We start from the raw sequence: 25951 nt of genomic DNA on the forward strand, positions 1-25951 counted from the left end.
AGTAGATAGATATTATTATTACAATGAATTTGAGGAACTTGTTGCAGTTATGACACTTCCTCCATCTTTTAGCAATAATAACCATGTCATTTTGACAACCCAGAAAATTATAAATTGTGTTTACATTTTGCTGGGTTGTCATGGTAACATTAGGCTACATGTCAGAGTGACATCATTGGAGGGTTCCAAGGGTGCATTGGGTGCAGGAAGGTCCTGACAGAGTGATGATGTCATAATGGGGTTGCCAGGTGATATTCTAGAAGGTGAGAGTAGAACAACAGATGGTTTTAGCAGTTGGTACAGAGACACTGAAGAGGTTACGTGAGTACGATATCTTTGGATAATGATTATGTAACAGGTTATAAATAGGCGAACTAGTTTGGTGATGGTGAAATTCCTGCTAAAAATGTGAATGTTAGTCTCAGGAATGTGTTCAAACAGCGACATCTACTGGTAGTAGAACATCTATGAAGTGATTTATAAATTGTTCAGTTGTTCAAGATTATGCTGTGGTAAGTCTAACCAAAAATGTATAAGTACATTTACTTATGTTTCATAGACTATCAGTAGCTGCTACCAATGTTATTTGTTGTACTGAACACATTCCTGCAGGTGATAAAAAAAAAATGTAATACCTCGTGTTGAACTGCTAGCTATTAGCCAGTGTGAGAGGTCTGTTGTATTTTTCTATTACCACTAGATGGCGTTGTTTAGTTCGATTAATAATTGCATTTATTTTTATTTTTACAAACGATGTACTTTATTTTCTATAGGTTCTATATGTTCTATTTCTTATATATATACAGTACAGGCCAAAAGTTTGGACACACCTTCTCATTCAATGTGTTTCCTTTATTTTCATGACTATTTATATTGTAGATTCTCACTGAAGGCATCAAAACTATGAATGAACACATGTGGAATGATGTGCAGGCAAATCCTGCTAGGCTGAAGGAGGACAGCCCTACTGTAAGTGTAACCATCACTATTAGCACACACATTCCTGCAGTTATACCAGTGTTGTGTAACCATGTAGCCATGAATAATGCCACACCTCCTCTGTTCTGCTCCTGCAGGCCTGTTCGGATGACAGGGCCACCAAAGCCTCTGTGGCCACGGCTGCCCCCATCACGGCTGCCCCCATCGCAGCCGCACCCGGGGGCAACGACCAGGACTGGACGACTGGTGCGTAAATTACCGGAGAGTCTTGAGTTAGAGATTTGCGCATTAGAATTTTTCCTTGACTAGTAAAAGTCTGTCCCGCAATCTCAATACTTTTGCAGCTGAAACAGCCTCACAGTCATCCGTGAACTCATAGGGGACAAGTAATTATATAATAATATATAAATATACGTCATTTTCACATTCGCTTCCTTGTTTTTCATATTGTAGCAACGAACAGGAGGAAGGCAAAGAAGCAAGAGAAGCAAGAGGTCCAGAGAGAAGCCTTCCAGGAACAGAGAGAAGCCTTCCAGGAACAGAGAGCAGCCTGGGCTCAGACAGCAGCCCGCCGGGCCCAGAGAGCAGCCCGCCTGGCCCAGACAGCACCCCAGGACCAGAGAGCAGCCTTGGTTCAGAAAGCAGCCGACCTGGCTCGGAGAGCAGCCTGGGCTCAGAAAGTAGCCTGCCAGGCCCAGGGAGCAGTGCCCCAGAGAGCAGCACCACAGAGAGCAGCGCCCCAGGCCCAGAGAGCAGCGCCACAGGTCCACAGGTCCACAGGCCTCCTCCGTGACCACAAGAAGGATAGGCGCCAGGCCCTCACTGCCCAGCAAAAGACTGAGGAGAGCCTGGCCGAGGTCAGGGCGACCCTCGCCAACACCACCAGGGAGGCAGTGGACAAGATCAGGGTCCTGGAGAGTGACAAGGCAGCAGCTGAGGAGGCTCTGGTGCGTTGCAGGGAGGAGGTGAAGGAGGAGAGCGGGCTCCAAGAGACTGAGGGGAGCCTGGCTGAGGTCAGGGCGACCCTCGCCAACACCACCAGGGAGGCAGAGGACACGATCAGGGTCCTGGAGAGTGAGGCCCTGGTGGCCAAGGCAGCAGCTGAGGAGGCTCTGGAGCTTTGCAGGGAGGAGGTGAAGGAGGTACAGGTGAAGGAGAGCGACCTTCACCAAAAGCTCCATGATATGGAGCAGGAGAAGAAGAGCCTCCTCCACGACAACTCCAACCTGGAGAAGGAGAGGCGCCAGGCCCTCGCTACACAGGGAGAAAGGGAGGGGAGCCTGGCCGAGGTCAGGGCGACCCTCGCCAACGCCACCAGGGAGGCAGAGGACAAGATCAGGGTCCTGGAGAGTGAGGCCCTGGTGGCCAAGGCAGCAGCTGAGGAGGCTCTGGAGCTTTGCAGGGAGGAGGTGAAGGAGGTACAGGTGAAGGAGAGCGACCTTCACCAAAAGCTCCATGATATGGAGCAGGAGAAGAAGAGCCTCCTCCACGACAACTCCAACCTGGAGAAGGAGAGGTACCAGGCCCTCGCTGCACTCCTGGACCTGGAGAAGAGCAGGGACGAGGCCCGCACCAAGCTCCAGGAGGACAAAGACCAGTGGGGGAAGGAGAAGGCCTCCCTCACAGCCGCCCATCTGCAGGCCCTAGCTGACGCCAAGAAGCTGGAGGAGAAGGAGAGAGCTTTCGCCCTAAACTCCCATCAGGTGCAGATGGAGCAGCGCACCGCTGAGGCTGAGGAGAGAAGCAGGGCGCAGGTCGAGGTGCAGAAGATGGTCACCATCGACCTCGTCACCTGTCGTCAGCAGCTCTCCCTCTCCCAGACCAAGCTGCAGCAGGAGGAGGTCCAGAGCACGGAGCTGAAGCTGCAGTTGGAGGTCATGAGGGAAGAGTCAGAAAAGAAAGAGGAGAAGAAGAAATCCATATTTCCCTACTTTAAGTGGTTAGGGTTAGGGTTAGGGTTAGGGTTAGGGTTAGGGTTTGGGTTAGCACATTTACACCGTGTTTGAAAAAAGAAAGAAAAAGACTCAGAAAAGAGAGAAGTTCCCTACTAAAGGGTTTGGGTTAGCACACCGTGTTTGAAAAAAGAAAGAAAAGGACTCAGAAAAGAGAGGAGAAAAAAATAAAAAATAAATCAAATTCAAATAAAATTTTATTTGTATAGCGCATTTCTTACAAGATGCAACTCAATGCGCTTCACATAATGAACATTCTCAGTCAATCAATCAATCAATCAATACTGACAGAGCCGCAAGCAGGCAAAAGTAAAAACCTTAAATCCATTAATAATAATAATAATAATAATAATAATAATAATAATAATTACAATTTACAATACAAATACAACAATTGGGGGTCCCTCAAAAAAATGTGTACTGTATAACATGATAGCCATCTACCGGTATGAGCAATGCACTGTATATAAGATGATGACCGAGGGTCTTTCTGCTGCTGACCATGAGTCCTGTTGATGGAGCCCAATTTTCTTTTAGAGTCTGTAGGCTACTGTATTTGTTTATTAACATTCATAAATATGATATATTGTCTGAATTTTTGTCTTCTTTTATAAAAATGTAAATTATTTTAATTTCTTGTGCTGGTTTATTATGAACAACATGTAAAATTGCAGGAAACTAGTACAAATAATTGGGTGGGAGAGAGGGGCCGCCGCTGCCAAAACGTGTACAGTTTTGGGTCGCTCCACCGCTAAAAAATCTCACTCCAAACTTTTGGTGAAACTTGGCAGCCCTGCCTGTATGCCTCATCTGCACTGAAGCTATTGAAAAACAATACAATCTTCGCCTTTACAATTATACAAGGCATGCAGCTTTCAGAGAATCATACCCTGAGAAGTCATACCCTGAGACCCGTCACAGAAAAATAGACTTAAAAGCAACTTAAAAGCTGGATATGGACATGCCAGTGGAATTATTAGCAGAACGTTATCTGAACGAGAGGGCAACTCGTGCATCTCTCCGGGCTGTCTGGGTTCTACAATCATAACAAGCCATTTACCTCATTCATGTTTTGACTGAAGTTATTTGTTATTTAAGTCACTATAATGTGCATGTGTAAAAAGAGCCTATAACACGAAATGTTAAACAAGAGCATGTGAGAAAAAAACGAAATGTTAAATGAGTATGTGAGAAGAAGAAAAAAAACACTAAATGTTAAATGAGATCTATGAGTGTGTCCCCATTCTTGCATGCGAATAGGCGCTACGTCTGCCAAATTCCATTTAAAAGACGGGAATTAGTTTCAGCTTTGCTACTGCTATTTAGATGCAAGGTTGCAGCTTTGTGAATGAGTTAGGTCTGAATCGTCCTGCATTGGAAGAACGATATGAATCTATGCTATGGCCGCGTTCGTAAATTCGCTCTGAGAGAATCAGAGCGTCCACGTGACTGCCTCTAGTCCAATCAAATTACTTGGTTCCATGACGACGTTGAATCCAGTGTGCGCTCCGACGAATTTACGAACGCGCCCTATATGTTCTAAACGGTATTTCCCTCCTCACATTTTCTGAATTCATTAATATTTTAAAAAACATAAATATTCCACGGGCCCGATGGGAAGCTTTGGCGGGCCGCATTCGGCCCGCGGGCCGCCTGTTGGTGACCCATGAACTACACCATGGAGCCGTGCATGTCCTTGAAAGGGTATAAAATGAATTAGGAGCAGGGGCGGATTTAGGACCGTAGGAGATCCGGGGCTTAGCCCAGAGGGAGAATATAATGTGCGCGCGGAGCGCGCCGGAAAAATTTGCCTTCAACCTTCAACTTACCACCACCTTAAAGCGGACAAAAGGCACTGGAGAACACATATACATTCACACCCTTTAATGAAGCAAACTAATTGTGGTGGTTCTGGGCACAGAGGGAGGTCAGCACACGTAGCTCCCCCTGTCAGTCACCATCATTTATATTTGTATAGAATTACATAATTGATGGGCTGAGGCTAGTTATGTTACAGTATGTATATCAGGGCAGACTCTGTGCTCACCACTTATATTGTATTTAGAGTCTTGTCCTGTGTTATATGACGATATTACATGTATTGTTGGCCTGTGTATAGTACTGTGAAATCAAAATCCCCCCTGGGACATTAAACAAACTTAGTTAGTTAGCGTTACATCTTAGGATAGATTTGAGTCATGTTCTGTATACATACAGACTACCATAAGGGCATACTTAATGTGGTTACTCCATGTTTACTAGCTGTAACATTAACGTTACATAATTCTTTTTCACTTGTTACTCAGTCAACCAGAGTGCAGATATCAAAGACTATCAGCCTGTTATTCACTTTATTTGTATAAGTATTATCCTTTGTTTGATTTCTTACCATGTACCGTAACAGTACCTTGCTATGTTTCATTTTCATTATAACATAATGTTATGTTATGATAGCCAGCTAGCATTAGCAAACCGGAAAAGTAGTGTCAGTGAGTCAGTCACCTTTCTAATAAGATTCACAAACCTGAAACATCATCTATGTCATCACCAGTGATGCCGGTAACGCGATACTAAGTATCGCGATACTCTAATCTGATTACTTTTCCCAGTAACGAGTATTCTATCGCGATACTATTTCCAAATCAGTAATCTGATTAAAGTTACTTATTCGAGTGACTGTGCGTTACTATTGCGTTACTACCTCATAACTTAGGCTAAATGCAGTATTTCTTTGTAATGTTCGATAGTAAACAAACATTTATTGCTTTTCTCGCGTCTTGGGGAGTGACGTCAGTGATCACGTTTTCAACACGAGGTGCAGCAGAATCGCTCACGTGTATCACCACGCTGATTGCACAGTGTAAACAGAAGCGTATAATGGAGCGAGAACAGAGATATGCGTTAAATAGCTGGAAATATAGGGATTATTTTGAGTTTGTGTCAGCAAAGGATGACAAGAACATAAATGTTCGTTGTACACTCTGTGCTGGAAAGAAAATATTGTCCTGTGGTAAAACCACAACATCAAATTTAAAGAAACATTTGGAATCTCTGCACAGCACAGTCAAGCTCGCGGAGAAAGTCCCAGAGACCGCGGCCTCGACTTCTGCGGGAGGTCCCACACCGCTCAAGCAACAAAAGCTGGACTTCAGTAGGCCTACAAAATCACAACCTGTAAGTGTGGGAGAGTTGAATAAATTGGTCGGGCGGTATGTTGTAGAGGAAATGCTGCCCATAAACACAGTTGACTCGCCCTCTTTCCGTGCCATCATTAACAAGATCCCCACTACTACCAATGCCGAGCTACCTCACAGAACATCTTTTTCTTCGTACTTGGAGAAGGAGTATGCAGAGATGGAAAAACATCTGAAGGCTGCGCTGAACGAGGTCGACTATGTGTCAACTACAGCGGACATTTGGACAGCTAACAATAGGAGCTATATGGGAGTAACGCTCCACTGGATTAGTAGATCCACATTAGACCGCAACAAGGCTGCATTGGCGTGTAGGAGAATCCGCGGTAGACACACGTATGATGTTATTGGTGCAGAAATCGAAAACATTCACTCTTCATATGGACTAATCAACAAAGTAGTAGCAACAGTGACAGATAATGGATCTAACTTTGTCAAGGCATTTCAAGTCTATCAGCCTGCTGTCACAGAGTCCGATGATGAGACGGTGGAGGAGGCCACGGATGATGTCACTTTTTTAGATGTGTCAGAAATCCTATCAGCTGAGGATGATAGTGATGGCCAGCTGATTCTTCCCCCGCACCAAAGGTGTGCTTCACATACCCTCAACCTTATTTCTACAAGTGATGTGGAGAAGTACATCACTTCCAAACCAGAGAGCAAGGCTGTGTATAGGAGCAGCACAGCAAAATGCACAGCTCTCTGGACGAAAGCAAGCCGATCTACCGTTGCGTCAGAAACGGTGGAGGAGGTTAACAAAAGAAAGCTCCTGGTACCGACATCCACAAGGTGGAATTCCTTTTACGAAGCCATAAAGAGAATCGCAGAAATCCCCATGAATGAGCTGACTACTCTGTGCAACAAGCTGGGAGTGAAGTGCTTCAAAGACCAGGAGTACCAGTACCTGCATGAGTACTGTACCGTCATGAAGCCTCTAACTATAGCACTGGATATCCTACAAGGTGACTGTCCGTATGGGACTTTACTGCCCACACTTGAAGTCCTGATGCAGAAGACCCTTGCTGTGAAAGACACCCTATCCAAGATGACTGCAGGCCTTCCAGATGCCATAGTGCAGGTATGCTATGTTGTTCCATCTTAAAGATAAATAAATACATTTTCATTGCACTATTCATGAACATGGAGCAGAGTCACACCATACTGCAGTATGTAGGTTGTCAGTTGCACAAACTAATTGCATACATAATTAGTAAATAAAGGTATAAATAATAGACCTTATAGGCTACAACTAGATAATAATAAACATATCAAATTATATCTTTCAGGCTATCCAGACTCGTTTTGCCAGTGTGCTGGACAACAAAGATGCCCTTCTCGCAGCTGCTAGTTGTCCAAAATTCAAACTCCGATGGCTGAGAGATGAAGGTAGGAGGGAGCAAGTAAAGGAGCTTCTCACAGCAGAATGTCGCAAAACTGCTCCTGCAGCACAGAGCCCTGCCAGTGTACCCACCACGACTGCCAACCAAGGCGAGATGGACTTTTTTGCTTTTGAGGCGGAGCCAGAGGAGACCTACTCGGCAGAAAAGGAAGTCATGGACTACTTGAGGTCAGGGCATGAGCTTCAGATTCTGAATCAGTATCCAAACATTAAGAACATTTTCTTGAAGTATAACACTCCAACCCCATCTAGCGCTCCTGTAGAGCGGCTCTTTAGTCTGGGAGGTTTGGTGCTCACGCCTAGAAGGAACAGACTTTCTGACAAGAGGTTTGAGAAGCTTCTGTTAATGAGATACAACCACTGGTTTACTCGCCCCTTTCCACTGTTTCACTCATAGTGTGTTCATGGCCTCCATAGCGTGTTCATGGCCTCCATAGCGTGTTCATGGCCTCCATAGCGTGTTCATGGCCTCCTTCCAGTCTTGACAGCTGAGTTCACTCTTCATTGATAAACTCAGACTCACCCAGTTTAGGATTAGGATTATATTAGGATCATATCTGAATGGTCAGGGTAGGTTTTAGGTTTTGTGAAACCACTCCTTGCTAGTTACTGTGTTAAATAAAGATTATATTTATTTTATTGTTTAAAAACAAGTATTTATGTTGGGTGAGGCAAAGAAAGACTCTTTATTTTGTTGTTTTAAGTTATTGTTTAAAGTTTAATTATGTAATTTAAGTTACTGTTAAAATAAAGTGAGTTTTGGCAAAACCAGTTTTCATTTTTATGTTGCGGGGGGGGGGGGGGGTCGGGTGCCTAGGCAGCTGCCAATAGTAACTAAAAAAGTAACTAGTAATCTAACTTAGTTACTTTTTAAATCAAGTAATCAGTAAAGTAACTAGATTACTTTTTAAAGGAGTAATCAGTAATCAGTAATCAGAATACTTTTTCAAAGTAACTGTGGCAACACTGGTCATCACTGCTGGTGATGTTATTGTTGTCAGCTGCTGATACTGCTGCTGCAACAAGGCGCTTGTTTTGTTGAAAACAACTTTCGGATATCCATCCTTACACTTTTGCAAGTCAGGCACTGATTGAAATCACTTCTTCTTCAGGGCAGGGCAGGCTACGCAGTACGCAGGCTAATGTCGCGCAGCTGCTGCCTCTCTGTTGGACTCCGGTACTGCACGTTACTCACGAGAGTATATATATATTTTTTTTTTTTTGAAAGTAAAACATTCGGGGCTTTTCAGAAAACATCCGGGGCTTGAGCCCAAGTAGCCACCCCCTAGCGCCGCCCCTGATTAGGAGAATGTCTGTGGCAATGTGAGAATTTAGTATTCAAGACAATTACCAGTTGTCGCCACTAGATGGAATAGTTATTGTATCCTTCTACCCCTGTGTAACCCCTTTCTACAGTGTGTAGAGCAAGAGAGCAGTTATGTGCGGAGAGATGCCTATATGTCCCACCATGCTGAATAACTAAGTGACTAACTAAATACTACACCACTGCTCCTATTCTTGATCTTAAACATTGTATAGGCCTACTGTATTACTGATTATAGTTAAATCTATCATAGAAAATACGAATCGATGATATAGTAGCTATTATTTTTTTTCTTTTAGCATGATTATCAGGTAGCTAATTATGTTTCAGCAATGTGTTTGATAATCTACATCTCGTAAGGCTGTTGTTCTATTTAATAGTTGTCGACTGGTCCAAACACACCGACAAGAGTTCTGATCTTTTAGCTGAAATTATTCTGGGTCACTATCTAATAACTTATTATAACACAAATAGTCATTGAAATATAATTGTAGCCTGGAATAAAATGTTTTCTCGTTACATTGTCAATATGTTTTGTGTCTCTGAATGGAAAAATATGGAAAAAATCATAGTGCCTTCTAAAGAATAGATGTACTTTATAGGAAAGTGTCTGATGTCATTTATAAAGATTCCCATGGAAATTAGTAATGGTTTTAAAAAGAAATGGAAACTGGGTAGCGCCTAATTGATAATGAATTTCTCCAACATAGAATATTTTTTTATTGAATAATAGTGCATTAGTGCTCATAACATAACAACATTTGTGGAGATATACGTTGAAAGAGAATAGAGGCAGGCCTCCGATGAATGACAGCCTATCTATGCCCGACGCAGGGGACGCGCCTACCACTCCTCGTATCACCTCCCCTCTCCTCAGCCTCTTGTGAGCTAGGCAACGCATGCGCTCTCTGGTAACATGAGCCGCTTTTGGTTCTATTTTATTTTCCTCTTTTTATCCATTAAAAGCCCGAGCGTGATACTCTTTATCTGCTTCGCGGTGTACGTGATAATCCACTACAAGACGCGATAAATGATAAGGCCAACAGAGAGGGTTAGGCCTGGCAGAATGGGGAAGAGATGGAGAGGATGGAGGGAGCCGGACGGTCGAGGAGTGATAAGACGGTGTCAACAGGCATTACAAGATAAGGCACGCCGGTTGTTTAACGGTCTGTCATGAAATCACTCCTGTTTTTTGCTGGCTCTAGCCTAATTGTAATGTTTCGTGAGTTTAGAATTATAAGGTTCTATCTCCGTTTAGAGTTCAGAGATATTGAGCGTCAACGTTTTTACATTCCATTATGTTTTGTGAGATGGAACCTTTGTATTTTATTAATTACTCAAAAATGTCAACATTTTAAAAATAACACCACACAGGCATTAATAAACACCTAATGGGTCAGATTATGTAAAAAAAAAACTCAATTTTGACAAAAATGGAGATAGAACCTTATAATTCTAACGTCACGGTTTGTCTCATAATCACTCTCCCCCCCTCTGGCCTGTCACATCTAATGTCTGTCTCCCTGTCTCATCATGCCCATCTATTCACTATTACGTCACGGAAACTGGTGGCCTTGGCACTGCCACCGCAGCTCCGTGGATGGCGTCAGTCGTAATGTTGGACTGTGCTGTTCCCGCGGGGGAGGTCGCCAGACGGGAACTGACCGACACGGGGCGATAGCGCTGTGGACGCACACGGTGGGAGAGATAAGCAGTGTTTATAAAGGCATGGTTTCGACTGACCACGTTGACAGTTTACCGTAACGAGGAGTGATCGAGGTAAGCAACCAGTTTATTTTTTAGTCTAATTGTTGTTTAGCCTAACTAGGCTGTTAGTGTGTATAGCCTTCCTAAATTATGTCCGGAAAAAAGAGGTGATTGAAACTTTAGTGATTGAATTTGGGTGAATATGCCTCTGCTGTATACTTAGATCATAGTCAATCTAAATGTGTCTGTTTCCTCCACAGCTTTGACTTTGACAAACCCAAGACCTTCCAGGAAGCCAATCTTGCGCTGGTGGAGTGAGTGGTGTGTAGTGTTTGATATCTGGCTTTGCAATGGGTCTTGCATTGTCTGGCTGGCTGTGTGGTGGTGCTCCTGCCGAGATCAACATCACGATTCTTCCCCCTTTTTCCTCTTCCTCCTCCTCCTCCACCTTGTCCTTCCTGGCCATACCGACCTCCTCCCGCCTGTCACTACTCCTAAAATCTGCCCCAGTTGACCCCGGAGACGGACGATCGTGCTGGAGCTTTGCCCACTGCTCACCTCATTATATGCTGTCTGCGTGCGGTGAGGAAGTGACACGGGCACCTGTTCAGCAGAGCAGTGACGGGGCGAGGGGGCAGAGGGGCGAGAGGACGGGGCTGCATCTGTGGGAGGTGCTCTGGAGTCCCGCTCACAGGGGAAGTCATGCCGTGATTGGTATATCCACGCAGTGCTGCCCAACGCAGACCTCCGGCTATACGGCACTTGTCGGCGGAAACTCACAGTCCTGGGGCTGGGAACTTACAACCAATCAGCTTTGGCACAACGGTACGACCCTGGGGATGTTCCCGAGACATAGACAGGAAAAGGAGTGTAGCTCAGAGGGTTGTGTGACTGTGGTGGAGTCACTCTCTCAAACACAGTCGTCTTACACATCTCACCCACACAGACACTCTAGCCCCCCTGAGGGGTCTGTGTGGTGCCCTCTCGCCATCCCCAAACGTGTGCTGCTGGTTTTGGATGCTGACGCAGGGACTCTGGGATACGTTGTGGACGACAGCTTCCTGGGTGTGGCGTTTACGGACCTCCCCAGGGGAGTGGAGCTGTTCCCGGCCATCAGCAGCGTGAGGGGAGGAGCCACAATACGATTACGCTACCTCAATGGAGCTACTCGTGAGTAATCTAATCCAACCATCACACAGCTAAACAGCTCATCTGTAAAAATCTCTGAAAGATCTTCATGTACAAATTGCTGGGTCTGTGGCCTTCTCTTAGGTCCACCTCAAAGCTATGTGGAAAGCTGTATATGTTTGTGAAATATCTCTCTCTTTTCTCCTCTCTTTCTTAGGTGAACCCCCTGCATTGATGGCTCTATCTGGTCTGTCTATTCATCTGTCCCTGGGGAAGCAGAGGGAGACTCAGACAGACAGATTACCTCTGCCCCCTGCTCTGCAGCACTACCTCCTGCCCAGCCTGTGATACACACACACACAAACACACACACACACACACACACACACACACACACACAAACACACACACAAACACACACACCACATGGTGTAAATAGGAATGTGACTGCTGATTCTGTGTCATATGTCACTGCTTGCACTGCTTAACAGCAGTGTGAACACAACTTAATGTTTTTAGAATGCCTTCAGAAAATAGATCTTATGTGATGAGAGAGGAGTGTTTCTGGTTTACACTTGCTTACTATGGTCATGATTATGAATGTTGGTATTTATTTATTTGTAATTTGTTTGTCTACTTATTTATTATTACTTGTTTGTTGTTGTTTTGTTAGGACATGTACAGTATGTTTTCCTTGCTATGTTTTTTCATGTGTTGTGCGTGATAAATATGCTCTATAAAGTTATCGTTGTTATGACGTACTGGTATTATAATAATTATTATCATGATTAGGCCTGTTTATTAATTAAATCTGTCAAAATCCATACTACCACTCCGCTACTAATTGGTTGTCATTATCTCCTTTTTATTGTCCTGTCCCAACTGGGAATACAAACACTATGGTTCTATTTTAACGTTTAAATTTAAGTTAGAAATAATGTCTGAAATAGACATTGGCGTGATGACAGGCTACAGAGATCTAGGGGAGAGCTTGCCTACTGAAAAGTGGAGAAGTGCAGTCAAAAGCCAAGGGTACTTTACATTCCGAAATAAATGTTTGTTCCAGTGCATTCCCTTCCCTTGGTAGTACACTCGCAGACAGTAAATGTCATCAAAAGGAGGTTACTGAATGACTCATTCGATATGAGAGAAGAGGGCGCATCAATCTGGAATGGAAAGGACCCCAAGACAAGAGTCCAAAGTCAAACACCTTCCGTTGCCAGCCACTTCCTTTTGAATTGTTCTTCTGGCAGGTAAATATGGAGATAGATTTATATCATAAATACAATAAAACTATCTCCATAGGTAAACCGGTTACTGTCCAGGGTGCTGAACCCCCTACCCTGTCCGAAGAACGTGACCGTCCATGGTGCTGAGTTTTGACGTCCTTGTCCGTGTGGGTTAATATCAGGGGAACTAACTGTGTTTGTGGAAATGGAGACAGGGAGTGGATCATTGATGTTGAACTTGTTTCACACACACAGCAGGGCTGTCTGTCACCCTACTACATTGGCGTGAATCGTGATGTCAGGCTACAGAGATCTAGGGGAGAGCTTGCCTACTGAAAAGTGTAAGAGAAGTGCAGTCAAAACAAAAGCCAAGGGTACTTTACATTCCGAAATAAATGTTTGTTCCAGTGCATTCCCTTCCCTTGGTACACTCGCAGTAAATGTCATCAAAAGGAGGTTACTGAATGAATGACTCATTCGAGTCATTGGCTGTGTTCGGAATAGCGTACTAGCATACTACTCATACTAGATATGACGTAGATTTTGAGTATGTAGTACGTTCCGATCGTACAGTATGCGAGATTTGAGTATGCGAGAAATTTAGTAGGCGAGCAGTTATTTCCGGGAAATTTGAAGTCGGTTTTGATGGACACTGGCCGACAGCAGTGCGCGCGAGGGTGCTTAGTCTTGGTCTGGCGCGAGGGCGCCAAAGCGTCACACACCTTCCTGTTAGCTAACGACTTTCTTTGCGTAGCTACTTTTTCTTTAATAACAAGTGTTCACTCAAGTAAACGTGGTAGAATACTTTTAATTAGACTAATCCGGTTAGTAATCGTTGAATTTCGGTATTCTCCACAATTTCATAACCAAATAAGGTAATTATAACCAAGCTAATATTGTACTAGAAGCTCGACTGACCAAAGTTCTTGTTTGTTAGCTAGCGAGCTAATGTTAGCTAATGTTCTCTGACTGTAATGTGTATTTTTTCTTGAGGCTATGTCATACTCATATTTGATTGTGTAGCATTCAGGTGTTTGTGTGTGTGTGTGTGTGTGTGTGTGTGTGTGTGTGTGTGTGTGTGTGTGTGTGTGTGTGTGTGTGTGTGTGTGTGTGCTTGCGTATGTGTGTGTGTGTGTTTATTGTTATATCGTGAGCTTAGAATGATAAGGTTCTATCTCCGTTTAGAATGATAAGGTTCTATCTCCGTTTAGAATGAGAAGGTTCTATCTCCGTTTAGAATGATAAGGTTCTATCTCCGTTTAGGGCAGTTCAGAGATATTGAGCGTCAAAGTTTTTACATTATGTTTTGTGAGATGGAACCTTTGTATTTTATGAATTACTAACTCAAAAATGTCAACATTTTAAAAATAACACCACACAGGCATTAATAAACACCTAATGGATCAGATTATGTAAAAACCTAAATTTTGACAAAAATGGAGATAGAACCTTATAATTCTAACGTCACGACATGTTTATTGCTGTAGACTAGAGTGAAATGTCAGTTCCAGGGGATATCAGAGGGAGAGGACTCAGAGGAGGGGTAATAGAGCCTCCCAATATAACTGGAGAAGAGGAGGAGGAAGAAGAATCACCCGAGGTGAGAGCCCCCCTACACACACACACACACACCTGCTTCTCCCCATACTAACACACACACACACACACACACACACACACACACACACACACACACACACACACACACACACACACCCCTTTTACATGCTCACACAAAACAGTTGTAAACACACACAAACACTTTGACAGACTTTTAAAAGCGTGTCTTTCAGTGTGTGAGTCTGTGTGTATTTGTATGTCTCTTTGTTTCGTCTCCAGGTGTTGCTGAGTGTGTTGGCTCAGCACGGGCAGGTGGGCCTGTGTTTCTACGACAGCAGAGACTTCACTCTCCACTACATGCTCGACACCCCCGACAATTTCGAGCTCCACCTGTTGGCTAGAGGTAGATAATTGGGTGACCCACCCAGCCCTATCTCACTCACACTGATAGTTATCATAGAATGTATATACTCTCTAATGGGTACCTAACTACACTCACTCCTCCCCTCTTCCTCTTTCCCTCTCTCTCAAAACTCCTTCTCCCCCGGGGCCCCCCAATCTCTCCCTCAGTGATTCAGGAGTTGAGCCCCCATGTGATCATCACCAGTGCCAAGCAGGAGCGCAGCATGGCTCAGTTTATGCAGGGACTGGGTGAGCTGTGGGTCAGGGTTGGTTTGTTGTTGGCTGTTTGGCAGTGGAGGGACAGGAGGGCAGTAGGATTATATCACCTACTTTCCACCCTTTGGTTAGATGCAGTGTGCCTGTGAGACAAAGTAAACAAGTCTATCCACTGACCGAAGGTGAGACTGTTCTAAAAAACGAACTGTCTCTTAACCTCCTCGCTCCCTCTCTCTCTCTCTCTCTTTCTTTTCATCTCTTAACTCTATTTCATCCTCTCACATGCTTTCTGATGGATTACAGGAACTAACCCGGACTACAGGCCAGAGGTGGTGCTCTATCCTTACGTGGACTTTGGTAAACACAGTCACAACTCATGCATGTATTTGTAAACATTTATCTGAGAGGAATGACATACTGTAACTGTAACCTGTACAAAAAACGCTAACTTCCTCAATTCAGTCTTTGCAACCATGTAGGCCAAGCTGTGAGAATGGCTTCTCTAATATCTAATGTAGGTCTCGAGGTCGGTAAGCAGAGGCTGCTGTCTGCCCACCTGCCCTTCCTCCCGCCCTCCATCTCAGATAAAGACAGAATCTCCTACCTCTCCTCCTGCATCTCGTTTGAGTCCCCCCTCATGGTGAGAGCTGCCACCACCTCTTTCACCTCTACAACATCTGGCCACTACCACTCTTTATAAAATAATAACAATTATAATAATAATACATTATTTTGTAATAGAGCTTTTATCAGTGCTCAATGACACTACATTCCACGGAGAGAACAACAATAGATAGATGAATACAAAGTTAAACAACTTTTTTTTTTTTTGCTGTGTCCTAGCTGCGATCCCTGGGTGCTCTCCTGAAATGTCTGGACAGGAGAAGAGTCGGGGTGGAGCTGGAGGACAGTAGTGTGGGAGTTCCTATCCTACAGTTCCACACCTACACACTGTAAGACCCCACCTCTCACCTACACACTCACTGTAAGACCCCACCACCCACCTACTAAAGTATGGATTGACCACTATTAAAGTGGTCTCTTGTCGGTGGGCAGTATTGAACTTGTTTCTCTACCCTGCTTTTATAGGAAAGGTGTAGTATATATGGACAGGGACACTTACAGGTGAGTTAATCTTGAGACATGGACACACACACACACACACACACACACACGCACACACGCACGCACACACACACTCACACTCACACTCACACTCACACTCACACTCACACTCACACTCACACTCACACTCACACTCACACTCACACACACACACACACACACACACACACACACACACCGCACACTGTCATGGACAGGTTTTGTTTTTCAGTGTGCTACAGATCTTCAAGTCGGAACTGCACCCATCTGTGTACAAGCTTCAGACTGGGGAGAAGGAGGGCCTCAGTCTCTATGGTAACACAGACTATGGGCTTTAAATGTAAATGTATGCGCTGTAAATGTGTTGTTCTGTGAAAAGTGTGTGTGTGTGTGTGCGTGTGTGTGTGTGTGACCTGGTGATAATATCACAAGTGTGTGTGTGTCTGTTTCAGGGATATTGAACCGCTGCAGGTGCAAGTTTGGCTCCAAAATGTTGCGGTACAAAACCATTGCCAGGACGACCTCAGAAAGCAACCACACACACAGATACAGGAGATACATAAGAACAGAACCAGTATATTCTCTCTGTCTTAAAGTTGTGACGTTATCTTGAACAAGCAGTGATGTCCTCGTTCAGTCTCAAACCATGAAGGTCAAAGGTCATGTCGGTCTCTCCCTTCCTCTCTTAGGCAGTGGTTTTTGCGGCCTACACGTGACTTGGCAGTGTTGAACAGGAGACAGGAGGTTGTGCGATTTTTCTCCTGCCCGCGGAACTCTGACGCCCTCAGCACCCTGCAAAGCTCGCTGCGCAACATCCGGAACATCCCAGTAACCCCTGACCCCTCATTTTTATCTCACCTACACTACTGACCCTTACTAACCCTCGACCTTGTATACCGCCCGTAACCCTGAGCACTAAACTCTAAACTCTACTCTCTAACATCCTTAACCCTTATTAACCCTTAACCCTTATTTATCACTCCTTGTCTGTGTTGAATGATGTGTGTTGTTTGTGCTGTAGACTCTACTGCGCAGGATGTCTCTGTCTCACACCAAAGTGTGTGACTGGCAGGGTCTCTACAAGGTAGGGGTCACACACATATCATCTCACAATGTGTGTTTGTTGAAGACCATGCAGTCTGTCTGTGTTGTCCAGAAGTATACAGTGTGGTGTGTGTGTGTGTGTATAAGGTGTGTGTGTGTCTGTGTGTGACAGACAGTGTACAGTGCGGTGTGTATCAGAGACACGGTGCGTTCCCTGCCTCAGTCCATTCAGCTCTTCCAGGAGATCAGTGAGGGATTCTCAGACGACCTCTACTACATCGCCACCCTCATCAGCAGAGTTGTGAGACACACACACACACACACACACATCTCGCAGTGCAGGCACTAGACCGTGGAGTGGTTACTAGCTGTGAATAAAGTATGCATGGAAGTATGCAGTATGTGACAACTGATCATTGTATATTATTGCAAAACTACGCAAAACACTTTTTGTAATCTTATTATTATTATAATATTTTTTTTAAAGCATTTACAGGCTTGTGTAGTATATAGCTGCTACTAAACTTTGTTTGAAGTTTCTCTGAAGAGATCTTCGGCATGTCACTTAAACAATGCTAACTTAAGGTCCATCGGAATCCTGTCTATTGGAGAAGATGCTGCTAACTGTTAGCCTGTGCTGCAGTAGCAAAGTGGAGAACAGAGAACCAGAGAAGGTGGTAAGATGATATTTCATCTAAACATGAAAATAGGCTGAACCATCTCTAACGGTATGTTGTGCAGGTGGATTTTGAGGGCAGTGTCACCGAAAACCGCTTCACCATTAAACACAGTGTGGATCCTGCTATTGACGAGAGTGAGTGTGAAAGCTGGATACAAAGCTAGGGTTAAAGATAAGAACACAGTTCATACACCAACGTTTTTCGATGAAATACAAGTACACTGTAAGGTCGGGTGAATGTTATCTGTCATGGTCATGTCAAGGTCACAAAGTGATGGTTCGATTAGACTGAAGGTGAGGGTCATCTCATCTCACTCACTCCGCCTCCTTCTGTTCTCTCTGCCAGAGAAGAGGAAGATGATGGGACTGTCGGATTTCCTGACGGACGTGGCTCGGCGAGAGCTGGAGCACCTGGACTCTCGCATCCCATCCTGCTGTGTCATCTACATTCCTCTGGTCTCACACCCACATCCTTGTTACTATGACAATAAGCTTTGTGGTCAATGACAGCAAATCGTGAGCTTAGAATTATAAGGTTCTATCTCCGTTTAGGGCAGTTCAGAGATATTGAGCGTCAAAGTTTTTCCATTATGTTTTGTGAGATGGAACCTTTGTATTTTATGAATTACCAACTCAAAAATGTCAACATTTTAAGAATAACACCACACAGGCATTAATAAACACCTAATGGATCAGATTATGTAAAAAACTAAATTTTGACAAAAATGGAGATAGAACCTTATAATTCTAACGTCCTGAACGATGCTTTTAATATAACTCTCCCTTTCTCTCTTTCTCAGATAGGGTTCCTACTCTCTGTCCCTCGGCTGCCCAGCATGTTGGAGAAAGAGGACTTTGAGATAGATGGACTTGACTTTATGGTGTGTGTTTCTTTATGTGTCTTTGTTCTCACAAAGTATTTGTTTGTGTGAGTGTGTGTGTGTGTGTGTGTGTGTGTTCTTTTGTGTCTCTTATGGCCTCGACTCGTGTGTTTGGTTAGTTTCTGTCTGAGGAGCGTCTGCACTACCGCAGTCAGAGAACTAAAGAACTGGACGACCTTCTTGGAGACCTACACTGTGACATCCGAGGTCAGCCTTTAAACCTCTCTTAAATCTCTCTCGCTCTCTCTCTTCCTCTCACACTGTGCTGTGTACACAGACTGAGGCAAGCCTTCTCACTGGGTGCCTGACTCTTCTTCCCTCTCCCTGTGTCTCAGATATGGAGACAGCCGTTATGACACAGTTGCAGACAACCGTTCTGGAGAGGAGTGCTTGTCTGTACAAGGTGTGAACGCAGCTTGACCATCTATCTCCTTATGCTGTGTATGTGCATGTGTCTGCATCTGTGTGTATTCTGTATCTCTGTGATAATGCAGTGTGTGTGTGTGTGTGTGTGTATCTGTGTGTGTTTGTGCACGTGTAGGTCCGGGATCTGAGTGCCCAGCTGGACTGTCTGATGGCCCTGAGCCAGGCCTCTCAGGAGTACGGATACACCTCCCCTACTCTGGCCAATCACAACAGGATAACACTCACACAAGCCAGGTATGCACACACACACACACACACACACACACGCACACACATACACACACACACACACACACTGTATTTAAAGAGGGAGACTACAATATATGTCGGTTCTCTCTCCCAGACACCCTCTGTTAGAGTTGTGTTCCCCTGTGTTCGTGTCTAACTCCTTCCTGAGCTCTGAGAGGGAGGGCAGAGTTAAGATCCTCACTGGACCCAACTCATCTGGAAAGAGCATCTACCTCAAACAGGCAAGGACATAAACACACTCTGCAAACACACACGAGCAGAGAGACATTCACCTTGAGACGGGATACTGGCATTTCAGATGGTTCTAGGTACTTTGTTATTCATCTCTTCTCTTCTCTCTGATTGGCTGGGCTAGGTGGGTCTGATTGTGTTCATGGCTCTGATTGGCTCAGACGTGCCAGCGAAGGAGGCAGAGATTGGTCTGGTGGATGGAATCTTCACACGCATGCACAGCAGAGAGTCTGTGTCTGTGGGCCTCAGCACCTTCATGATAGACCTCAACCAGGTATACACACACACACATACACACACACACACACACACACACACTTGCATTACACACGTCTATTATGCGTGTGTCACCTAAATAAGTGTGTGTGTGTGTGTGTGTCTCAGATGGCTCATGCCCTGAACGACAGCACGGGCCACTCACTGGTCCTCATCGATGAGTTTGGGAAGGGAACCAACACGGTGAGTGGGCCCAAGTTAGTACCCCACTCACCTTGAACCTGGGTTGTTAGTGGTTAAACAGACATATAGACCTACAAAGACACTCAAAAGTTGCTCCAGGGTTTCATTGATGTTCCAAATAAAGTTGGGAATGGTTCTCCCCCCAGGTGGATGGGCTGTCCCTGCTGGCGGCATCTGTCTCTCATTGGCTGAAAAGAGCTCCCTTTGAAGTTCCTCACGTCTTATTGGCTACTAATTTCCACAGCCTGCTCCAGCTGGGTCTCCTGCCCTCCTCAGACCTGCTGTCCCTCCTGGTACTGTGAGACAGTGTTGTTATACTCCTGCTGTCCCTCCTGGTACTGTGAGACAGTGTTATTATACTCCTGGTGTCCCTCCTGGTACTGTGAGACAGTGTTATTATACTCCTGGTGTCCCTCCTGGTACTGTGAGACAGTGTTGTTATACTCCTGCTGTCCCTCCTGGTACTGTGAGACAGTGTTATTATACTCCTGCTGTCCCTCCTGGTACTGTGAGACAGTGTTGTTATACTCCTGCTGTCCCTCCTGGTACTGTGAGACAGTGTTGTTATACTCCTGCTGTCCCTCCTGGTACTGTGAGACAGTGTTGTTATACTCCTGGTTGATGTAAAGACTGATGAAGTTTGGAATGAGAATGACTGATGAGAACTAAGTCTAAAGCCCTATTCGCACTGGATTAGTATTATCTGGGGACCTCATGTAATTTAGAAATAACCCCGGCCTCGACGTGTGTGTTTCGTGTGGCGCATTCGCACAGGAATAAGCGAAGTCTGTGTTTTCTTACTTGAATATACTGACATTCCCCCCCGGGTATGATTAATTTTTAATTTAATTAATTTTGCCATTTAGCAGACGCTTTTAATCCAAAGCGATTTACAATTACGAATTACAGGGACATTCCCCCTGGAGTAACTGAGGGCTAAGTGCCTTACTCAAGGGCAAACTAGTAGTGGTGTGGTTTCAGGCGGGATTTGAACTCACAACCTTCTGATCACAAGTCCAACTCACTATCCACTACTAGACCACTACTACCCCCATGATGTTATGTATGTAACATCCGCTTCATGAACAACAAGCACAACTGTCATTGGTTAGTTCTCGAACACGTGGCGGAAAAGAGGGGCGGAGATAACAAACTCCACACCCCAAATCACCGACACCACCTAGCACAGGACTTCTGAGTTCGACGTATTACAGTAGGTAATTTGCTGGGGAAATTTCAGAAATTTTTACGGACATGCCCGATTCGCACGGGATTAAGAACAAATTATTACAAATTACCAGAGGTCCCCAGATAAGTAATATTAAGTACGCCATTATGTCGCCGTTTAAGAAATGAAACAAAACTAAAAAGTAGCATGAAAATCATCCAGTTGTGTGTGTGTGTGTGTGTGTGTGTGTGTGTGTGTGTGTGCGTGTAGACTCTGGAGACAGCGGTGGATGGAGATGAGCTGGTGTTTCTGTACCAGCTGAAGGAGGGAATATGCTGCTCCAGCTATGCTGCCAACATTGCAACACTGGCAGGCCTGCCACCCAACCTAGTACAGAGAGCAGTGGAGGTACACTACACATGCTGTCATGCACAGAATCAGTCAATGTTAAAATGCAGTATAAGCTGCGTGCATGGGAGTATGTTTATGTGTGTCTGCGTGTGTGTCTGTAGGTATCTGAACTCTACAGGACAGGAAATACTGTTAAACGTATTGATCGACCATCAACAGGGGAACAGGCAAACAGGTAAGTACACACACTCATACACACACACACACACACACACACACACACACACACACACACACACAGGTGTAAAGTATAAAGTGTGTACGCGTGTGTGTGTCTGCCAGGTGCGTGTGTCTGGTGGAGAAGTTTTTGGGACTGGATCTGGAGGACAAGAGCATAGATCTGCAGAGCTTCATGAGAGAGGAGATCCTGCCCTCTGGTGGAGACCTGCTGTAATGCAGTATAACTCAGCGCTATTGATTGTAGTTGTTCCGCAGCTCTAAGTCAATGGTCAATGGTCAACATGGTCAATGGTGCACTCCCCAACCCTAATATGGAGGGTAAGCTGATCCAAGATCTATGCCACCAGGATAGAACCAATGTGGGAGCGTACAACTGAAGTCTATGGAAGCTACTGTAACACTGAAGTCTATGATAGATGACATAATACCAAAGTCCTTTCTATGGAAATATTTCAGTTTGAATGAGAACTTAAAAGTCAGATATTTTTTAGGCATTTTAAGGCATAGGTAAAAAATAAAAGTTCACATTATGAAATGCACAGTTACAAAATGTTTCAAAATGTTTAATAAACAATTTAAAATGGTCTCAATTTCTAAATTACACCATCAATAGAATGAGAGAGGTTTGCTTGCTGACGATTCCATTTCACTCAACTTTTTGACAAGTCTTTACCAGCTATCAAGTTAGCTGCTGTTATGGAACAAACAGTATGATATTGTTGGATTAGAAGGACGTACTTAAGGTCTTATTACTCATGATGAGGAGACCAAGGACGTTGTGCTTATCCAGGCCACGGAGAGATGCAAGATGACTATCACAGTTCTTTTGGGAAAGCAGCATTGTGGTTATCGTAGTCAATTCAATTCATTTCAATTCAATCAAAGTCCTGTTAATGACGCTGAGAGGTGCATGATGGTTATTGTTGTTCCTGGTCAAGATGCAGCGAGGTGCATCAGGGCAATAGTAGTCATGGTGAGGTAGAGGAGTGTGTTGTTGAGGTGGAGTGTGTTTGCGGCATTGCAGAAGTGTGTGTCACAGCAGCTCTTGGTCATGGTGTAGATGGAGTTGATGAAGAAGTCGAGCCCCACACTGGTCACAATCTCACACTCCTCCGCCTTCACGCAGCCCAGCGTCTTAATATCTAACACATCCCCTTTGGAAACACAGACATTACACAGTCTGTGTGTCCTCTATAGAAGCACACACTGAGACATAACTGTATATCTTTTATAGAGGTACACAGGTGTGTGTGTGTGTATGTGAGAGAGAGAGAGAGAGAGAGAGAGAGAGAGAGAGAGAGAGAGAGAGACCCACCTGCCTTCCCTCGGCCTGTGTAACACTTCTCTCCGGCGCTGCAGTTGGTTTCGGTGGTGAAGCAGACGTCCCAGAAGCCAAGGTCACAACGGAAACATTCCAGCTCCTCCAGCTGCTCCAACTGCTCTAGCTGCTCTAGCTGCTCCAGCTGCTCTAGCTGCTCCAGCTGTTCCTCACCTGAGACCATAGGGCATGATCATTTGTTACTCCACCAGTGACACTCTCATAGAAAGACACAACCAGTCAATCAACCAGTTGCTGTTATAGGAAGACACAACCTGTTACTCTACCAATTTACATTCACAGGGAGACACAATTCTAGACCAATTACACTCTCGCTGGAGTCACAAATGCTGACTGCATAAGAAACAAGATGTTAGTCTTGTGTTTTTTCTTCAATGTGTAGAGCGGGAGCGGAGCATAAGACACACACTCAAAAATAATTCAGACTGACGAACAGTCAACAGTCAAAAAGAATGGAAATAATGGTAGCCTATATTTCACACTAGTGTACTAATCCAAGACATTTACTTGTGGTCACGTTTCGGCACACATAATAAGATGTTTTTCTCTAGATCCTGAGGTCTCCATGTTGCCGGGCCTGGTTATCCCACTGTTGTTCTATTACTCCAAACTACACACCACTGGTGAGAATGAATGATCATCTTGTTTCCAGGTGCTGAGGCAGGTTTTAGGTAACTTCATAGGCTTCTTTGGGCCGCTTTTTGGATGCAATCAAGATTAATTTCATACGCAGGTGATTACCGTCAACCGTTATTCTCCCCATGATCTCACGCCACCCTGGATTAATTAATCAGACGTTAACAAGCAGTTACACAGTGGTTGACCGAGTTTCGTTGCTATAATCTTTACTCATCATCCCCTCGCATCCTGTCAGTCAGTGACGGCTCAGGTGAACTCTAATTGGCTAAAGGATTAGATATACCGGTTGTAATCTTCACTACCTCTTTCCAGAAACAAAAGCCCAGCGCCCTTCCGGAGGGTGAGCTAGAATGGCAAGACAATATTTATGAAGACATGCAAACCTCACCATGTCCCTGAGGGTCCTGACATGGACTCTTAACTTTGGAAAAACAATTCCAACAGTGTCTAAATGCATTGTAAACGTGTTTCAGAACTGACACATGAAACAATGTCAGGATAAAGATGCAGCATTGTACCACATTACTTATCAATGACTACATGGCTCAGTTGCCTGCAAAAATAAATAAATACATGTGTATATATATATATATAATAAAACAAATATATAATAAAATATATATTCTATAATTAATCAGGATAAACACATTACTTTGAAAAGCAAGTAAGTTATGTATGAGGTAATACATTGTATATTCTCTTATTACCTAACCCTGGAATTAGAACTACAGTTCAGTGGTTATAACATATAACATTTGTCACATTTTTATTCCAGCTCTCAGGGTCACAGCACATGCACCTACTGTACACAACCAGTAGTATTGGTTTGTCTAAACTTACCTGCAGCAGCTGTAAGCATCGCTAAGGCAAACACACAGTGAAGCAATCCTCTCATTTCACTTCAAGAAATCCTCGAAAATGAAAATCAAGAAGAAAATAAATTTTAATATTGATGAAAAAATAAATGAAATCATATGAAGAGTGAAGTGAGACAATAAAACAAATGAAAGAGAAATAATTCTCACAACATTCTGACTACCATATGAGCCTCTTCGTTCAGGCTAATAGGCACAGGTACACTGTCCTGTTGGATTCGGATTAGTGTGTATTACTACACCTGTCGGTAATGGACCAATCATAGCTGTCCATTAATATGTGGGTTGCTGCTGTCCACTGTCTTGTCTGTCAGGATGGAGGAGTTTGCAGTCTGCTTCTTAGAATGAGAAGTGTCTGTAGGTAGTTAAGGAACAGACAAAGTGTGCTTTGTTTGTAGCACACTCCGTATGTACAGCCTTGAACCAGATGACTGTCTGTTTGCGGTGTCCTCAGAGCATGGAAAAAGCGAATTACAGTTAATGATTCACAGTAATTAATGTAGCCATGTCCTAGAGGCAAGCATGTCCTGCTTGAACTGATGTTAAAGCTTGTTATGAGTCACAGAGCTGAATACTGCTGGTGTGATAATATTTAAAGGCTTCATCTGTCTCTTTTTAGTAACCCAGAAAAAGTTTCCCCTCGCTGGATTTTAAGGAAGTGTCTTTCTCAGTAAAAAGCTCTGATTGACTGTGTGAAAATACAGTTGCTGTGTTTGTGTCTGTGTTTGGTTTGTATCAGCCTTACTGTCTGTGTATTTCCTGACACTACCACAGGGGGCAAAGAAATGGCCTATTGGTCCTTTGATAAAACAGGAAAAAAAGAAAAGGTGGTTGCGGAGTGGTCGGCAGTGGGTGATTGGTTTATCGCTCCACACCTGTTGATGTTGACCTGTATTTCTTCTGAAGAAAACTGCTTCAGCAATCAACCTATTGGCATGAAATAGTCCCTGTATGGCTGAATCGCAGTTTGTGCAGCCCAGTAGTGTCTGGATGGAGTACTTGCATGTAAGACTTGCCTCTCCTCTCTCTCTGTCGTTCTGTGTGGAGCACAGAATAGCAGACTGAGTCAGCCAGGAGTTAAGCAGCTTACCCTCTCACCCTGCCGTGTGCATGGCCTACTACAAATGTACACCCCCTCACCGCAGGAGGGATGGAGGGGATATAGTTTAGTATTGTACTTAGCCCGCCATAAAGCCTACACAACTGATTACATAAC

General features: G+C 44.3%; 2 protein-coding genes across 2 annotated transcripts; both read left to right on the forward strand.

Annotated features, from left to right (window-relative positions):
• Positions 1–10865: 10865 nt before the first annotated feature.
• LOC308166331 (SPRY domain-containing SOCS box protein 2) lies at positions 10866–11991 on the forward strand (the record flags this gene model as incomplete). Its single annotated transcript, XM_080540599.1, has 3 exons — positions 10866–11356; positions 11471–11685; positions 11861–11991. 3 exons carry the CDS (start codon positions 10866–10868, stop codon positions 11989–11991), a joined length of 837 nt encoding a protein of 278 aa, XP_080396725.1.
• A 2379-nt stretch (positions 11992–14370) lies between these two features.
• Positions 14371–22096, forward strand: msh5 (mutS homolog 5; the record flags this gene model as incomplete). Its single annotated transcript, XM_080540600.1, has 25 exons — positions 14371–14472; positions 14712–14835; positions 15003–15083; positions 15354–15407; positions 15569–15690; positions 15894–16003; positions 16140–16175; positions 16387–16469; positions 16607–16652; positions 16844–16982; positions 17176–17238; positions 17371–17499; positions 17940–18012; positions 18224–18333; positions 18678–18758; positions 18878–18965; positions 19094–19161; positions 19300–19418; positions 19528–19654; positions 19789–19938; positions 20049–20123; positions 20270–20416; positions 21562–21699; positions 21804–21877; positions 21985–22096. 25 exons carry the CDS (start codon positions 14371–14373, stop codon positions 22094–22096), a joined length of 2451 nt encoding a protein of 816 aa, XP_080396726.1.
• Between the last annotated feature and the right edge of the window lie 3855 nt (positions 22097–25951).

This window comes from Nansenia antarctica, assembly GCF_963989245.1.
Source record: "Nansenia antarctica genome assembly, chromosome: 10".
NCBI classification, from domain to species: Eukaryota; Metazoa; Chordata; class Actinopteri; order Argentiniformes; family Microstomatidae; genus Nansenia; species Nansenia antarctica.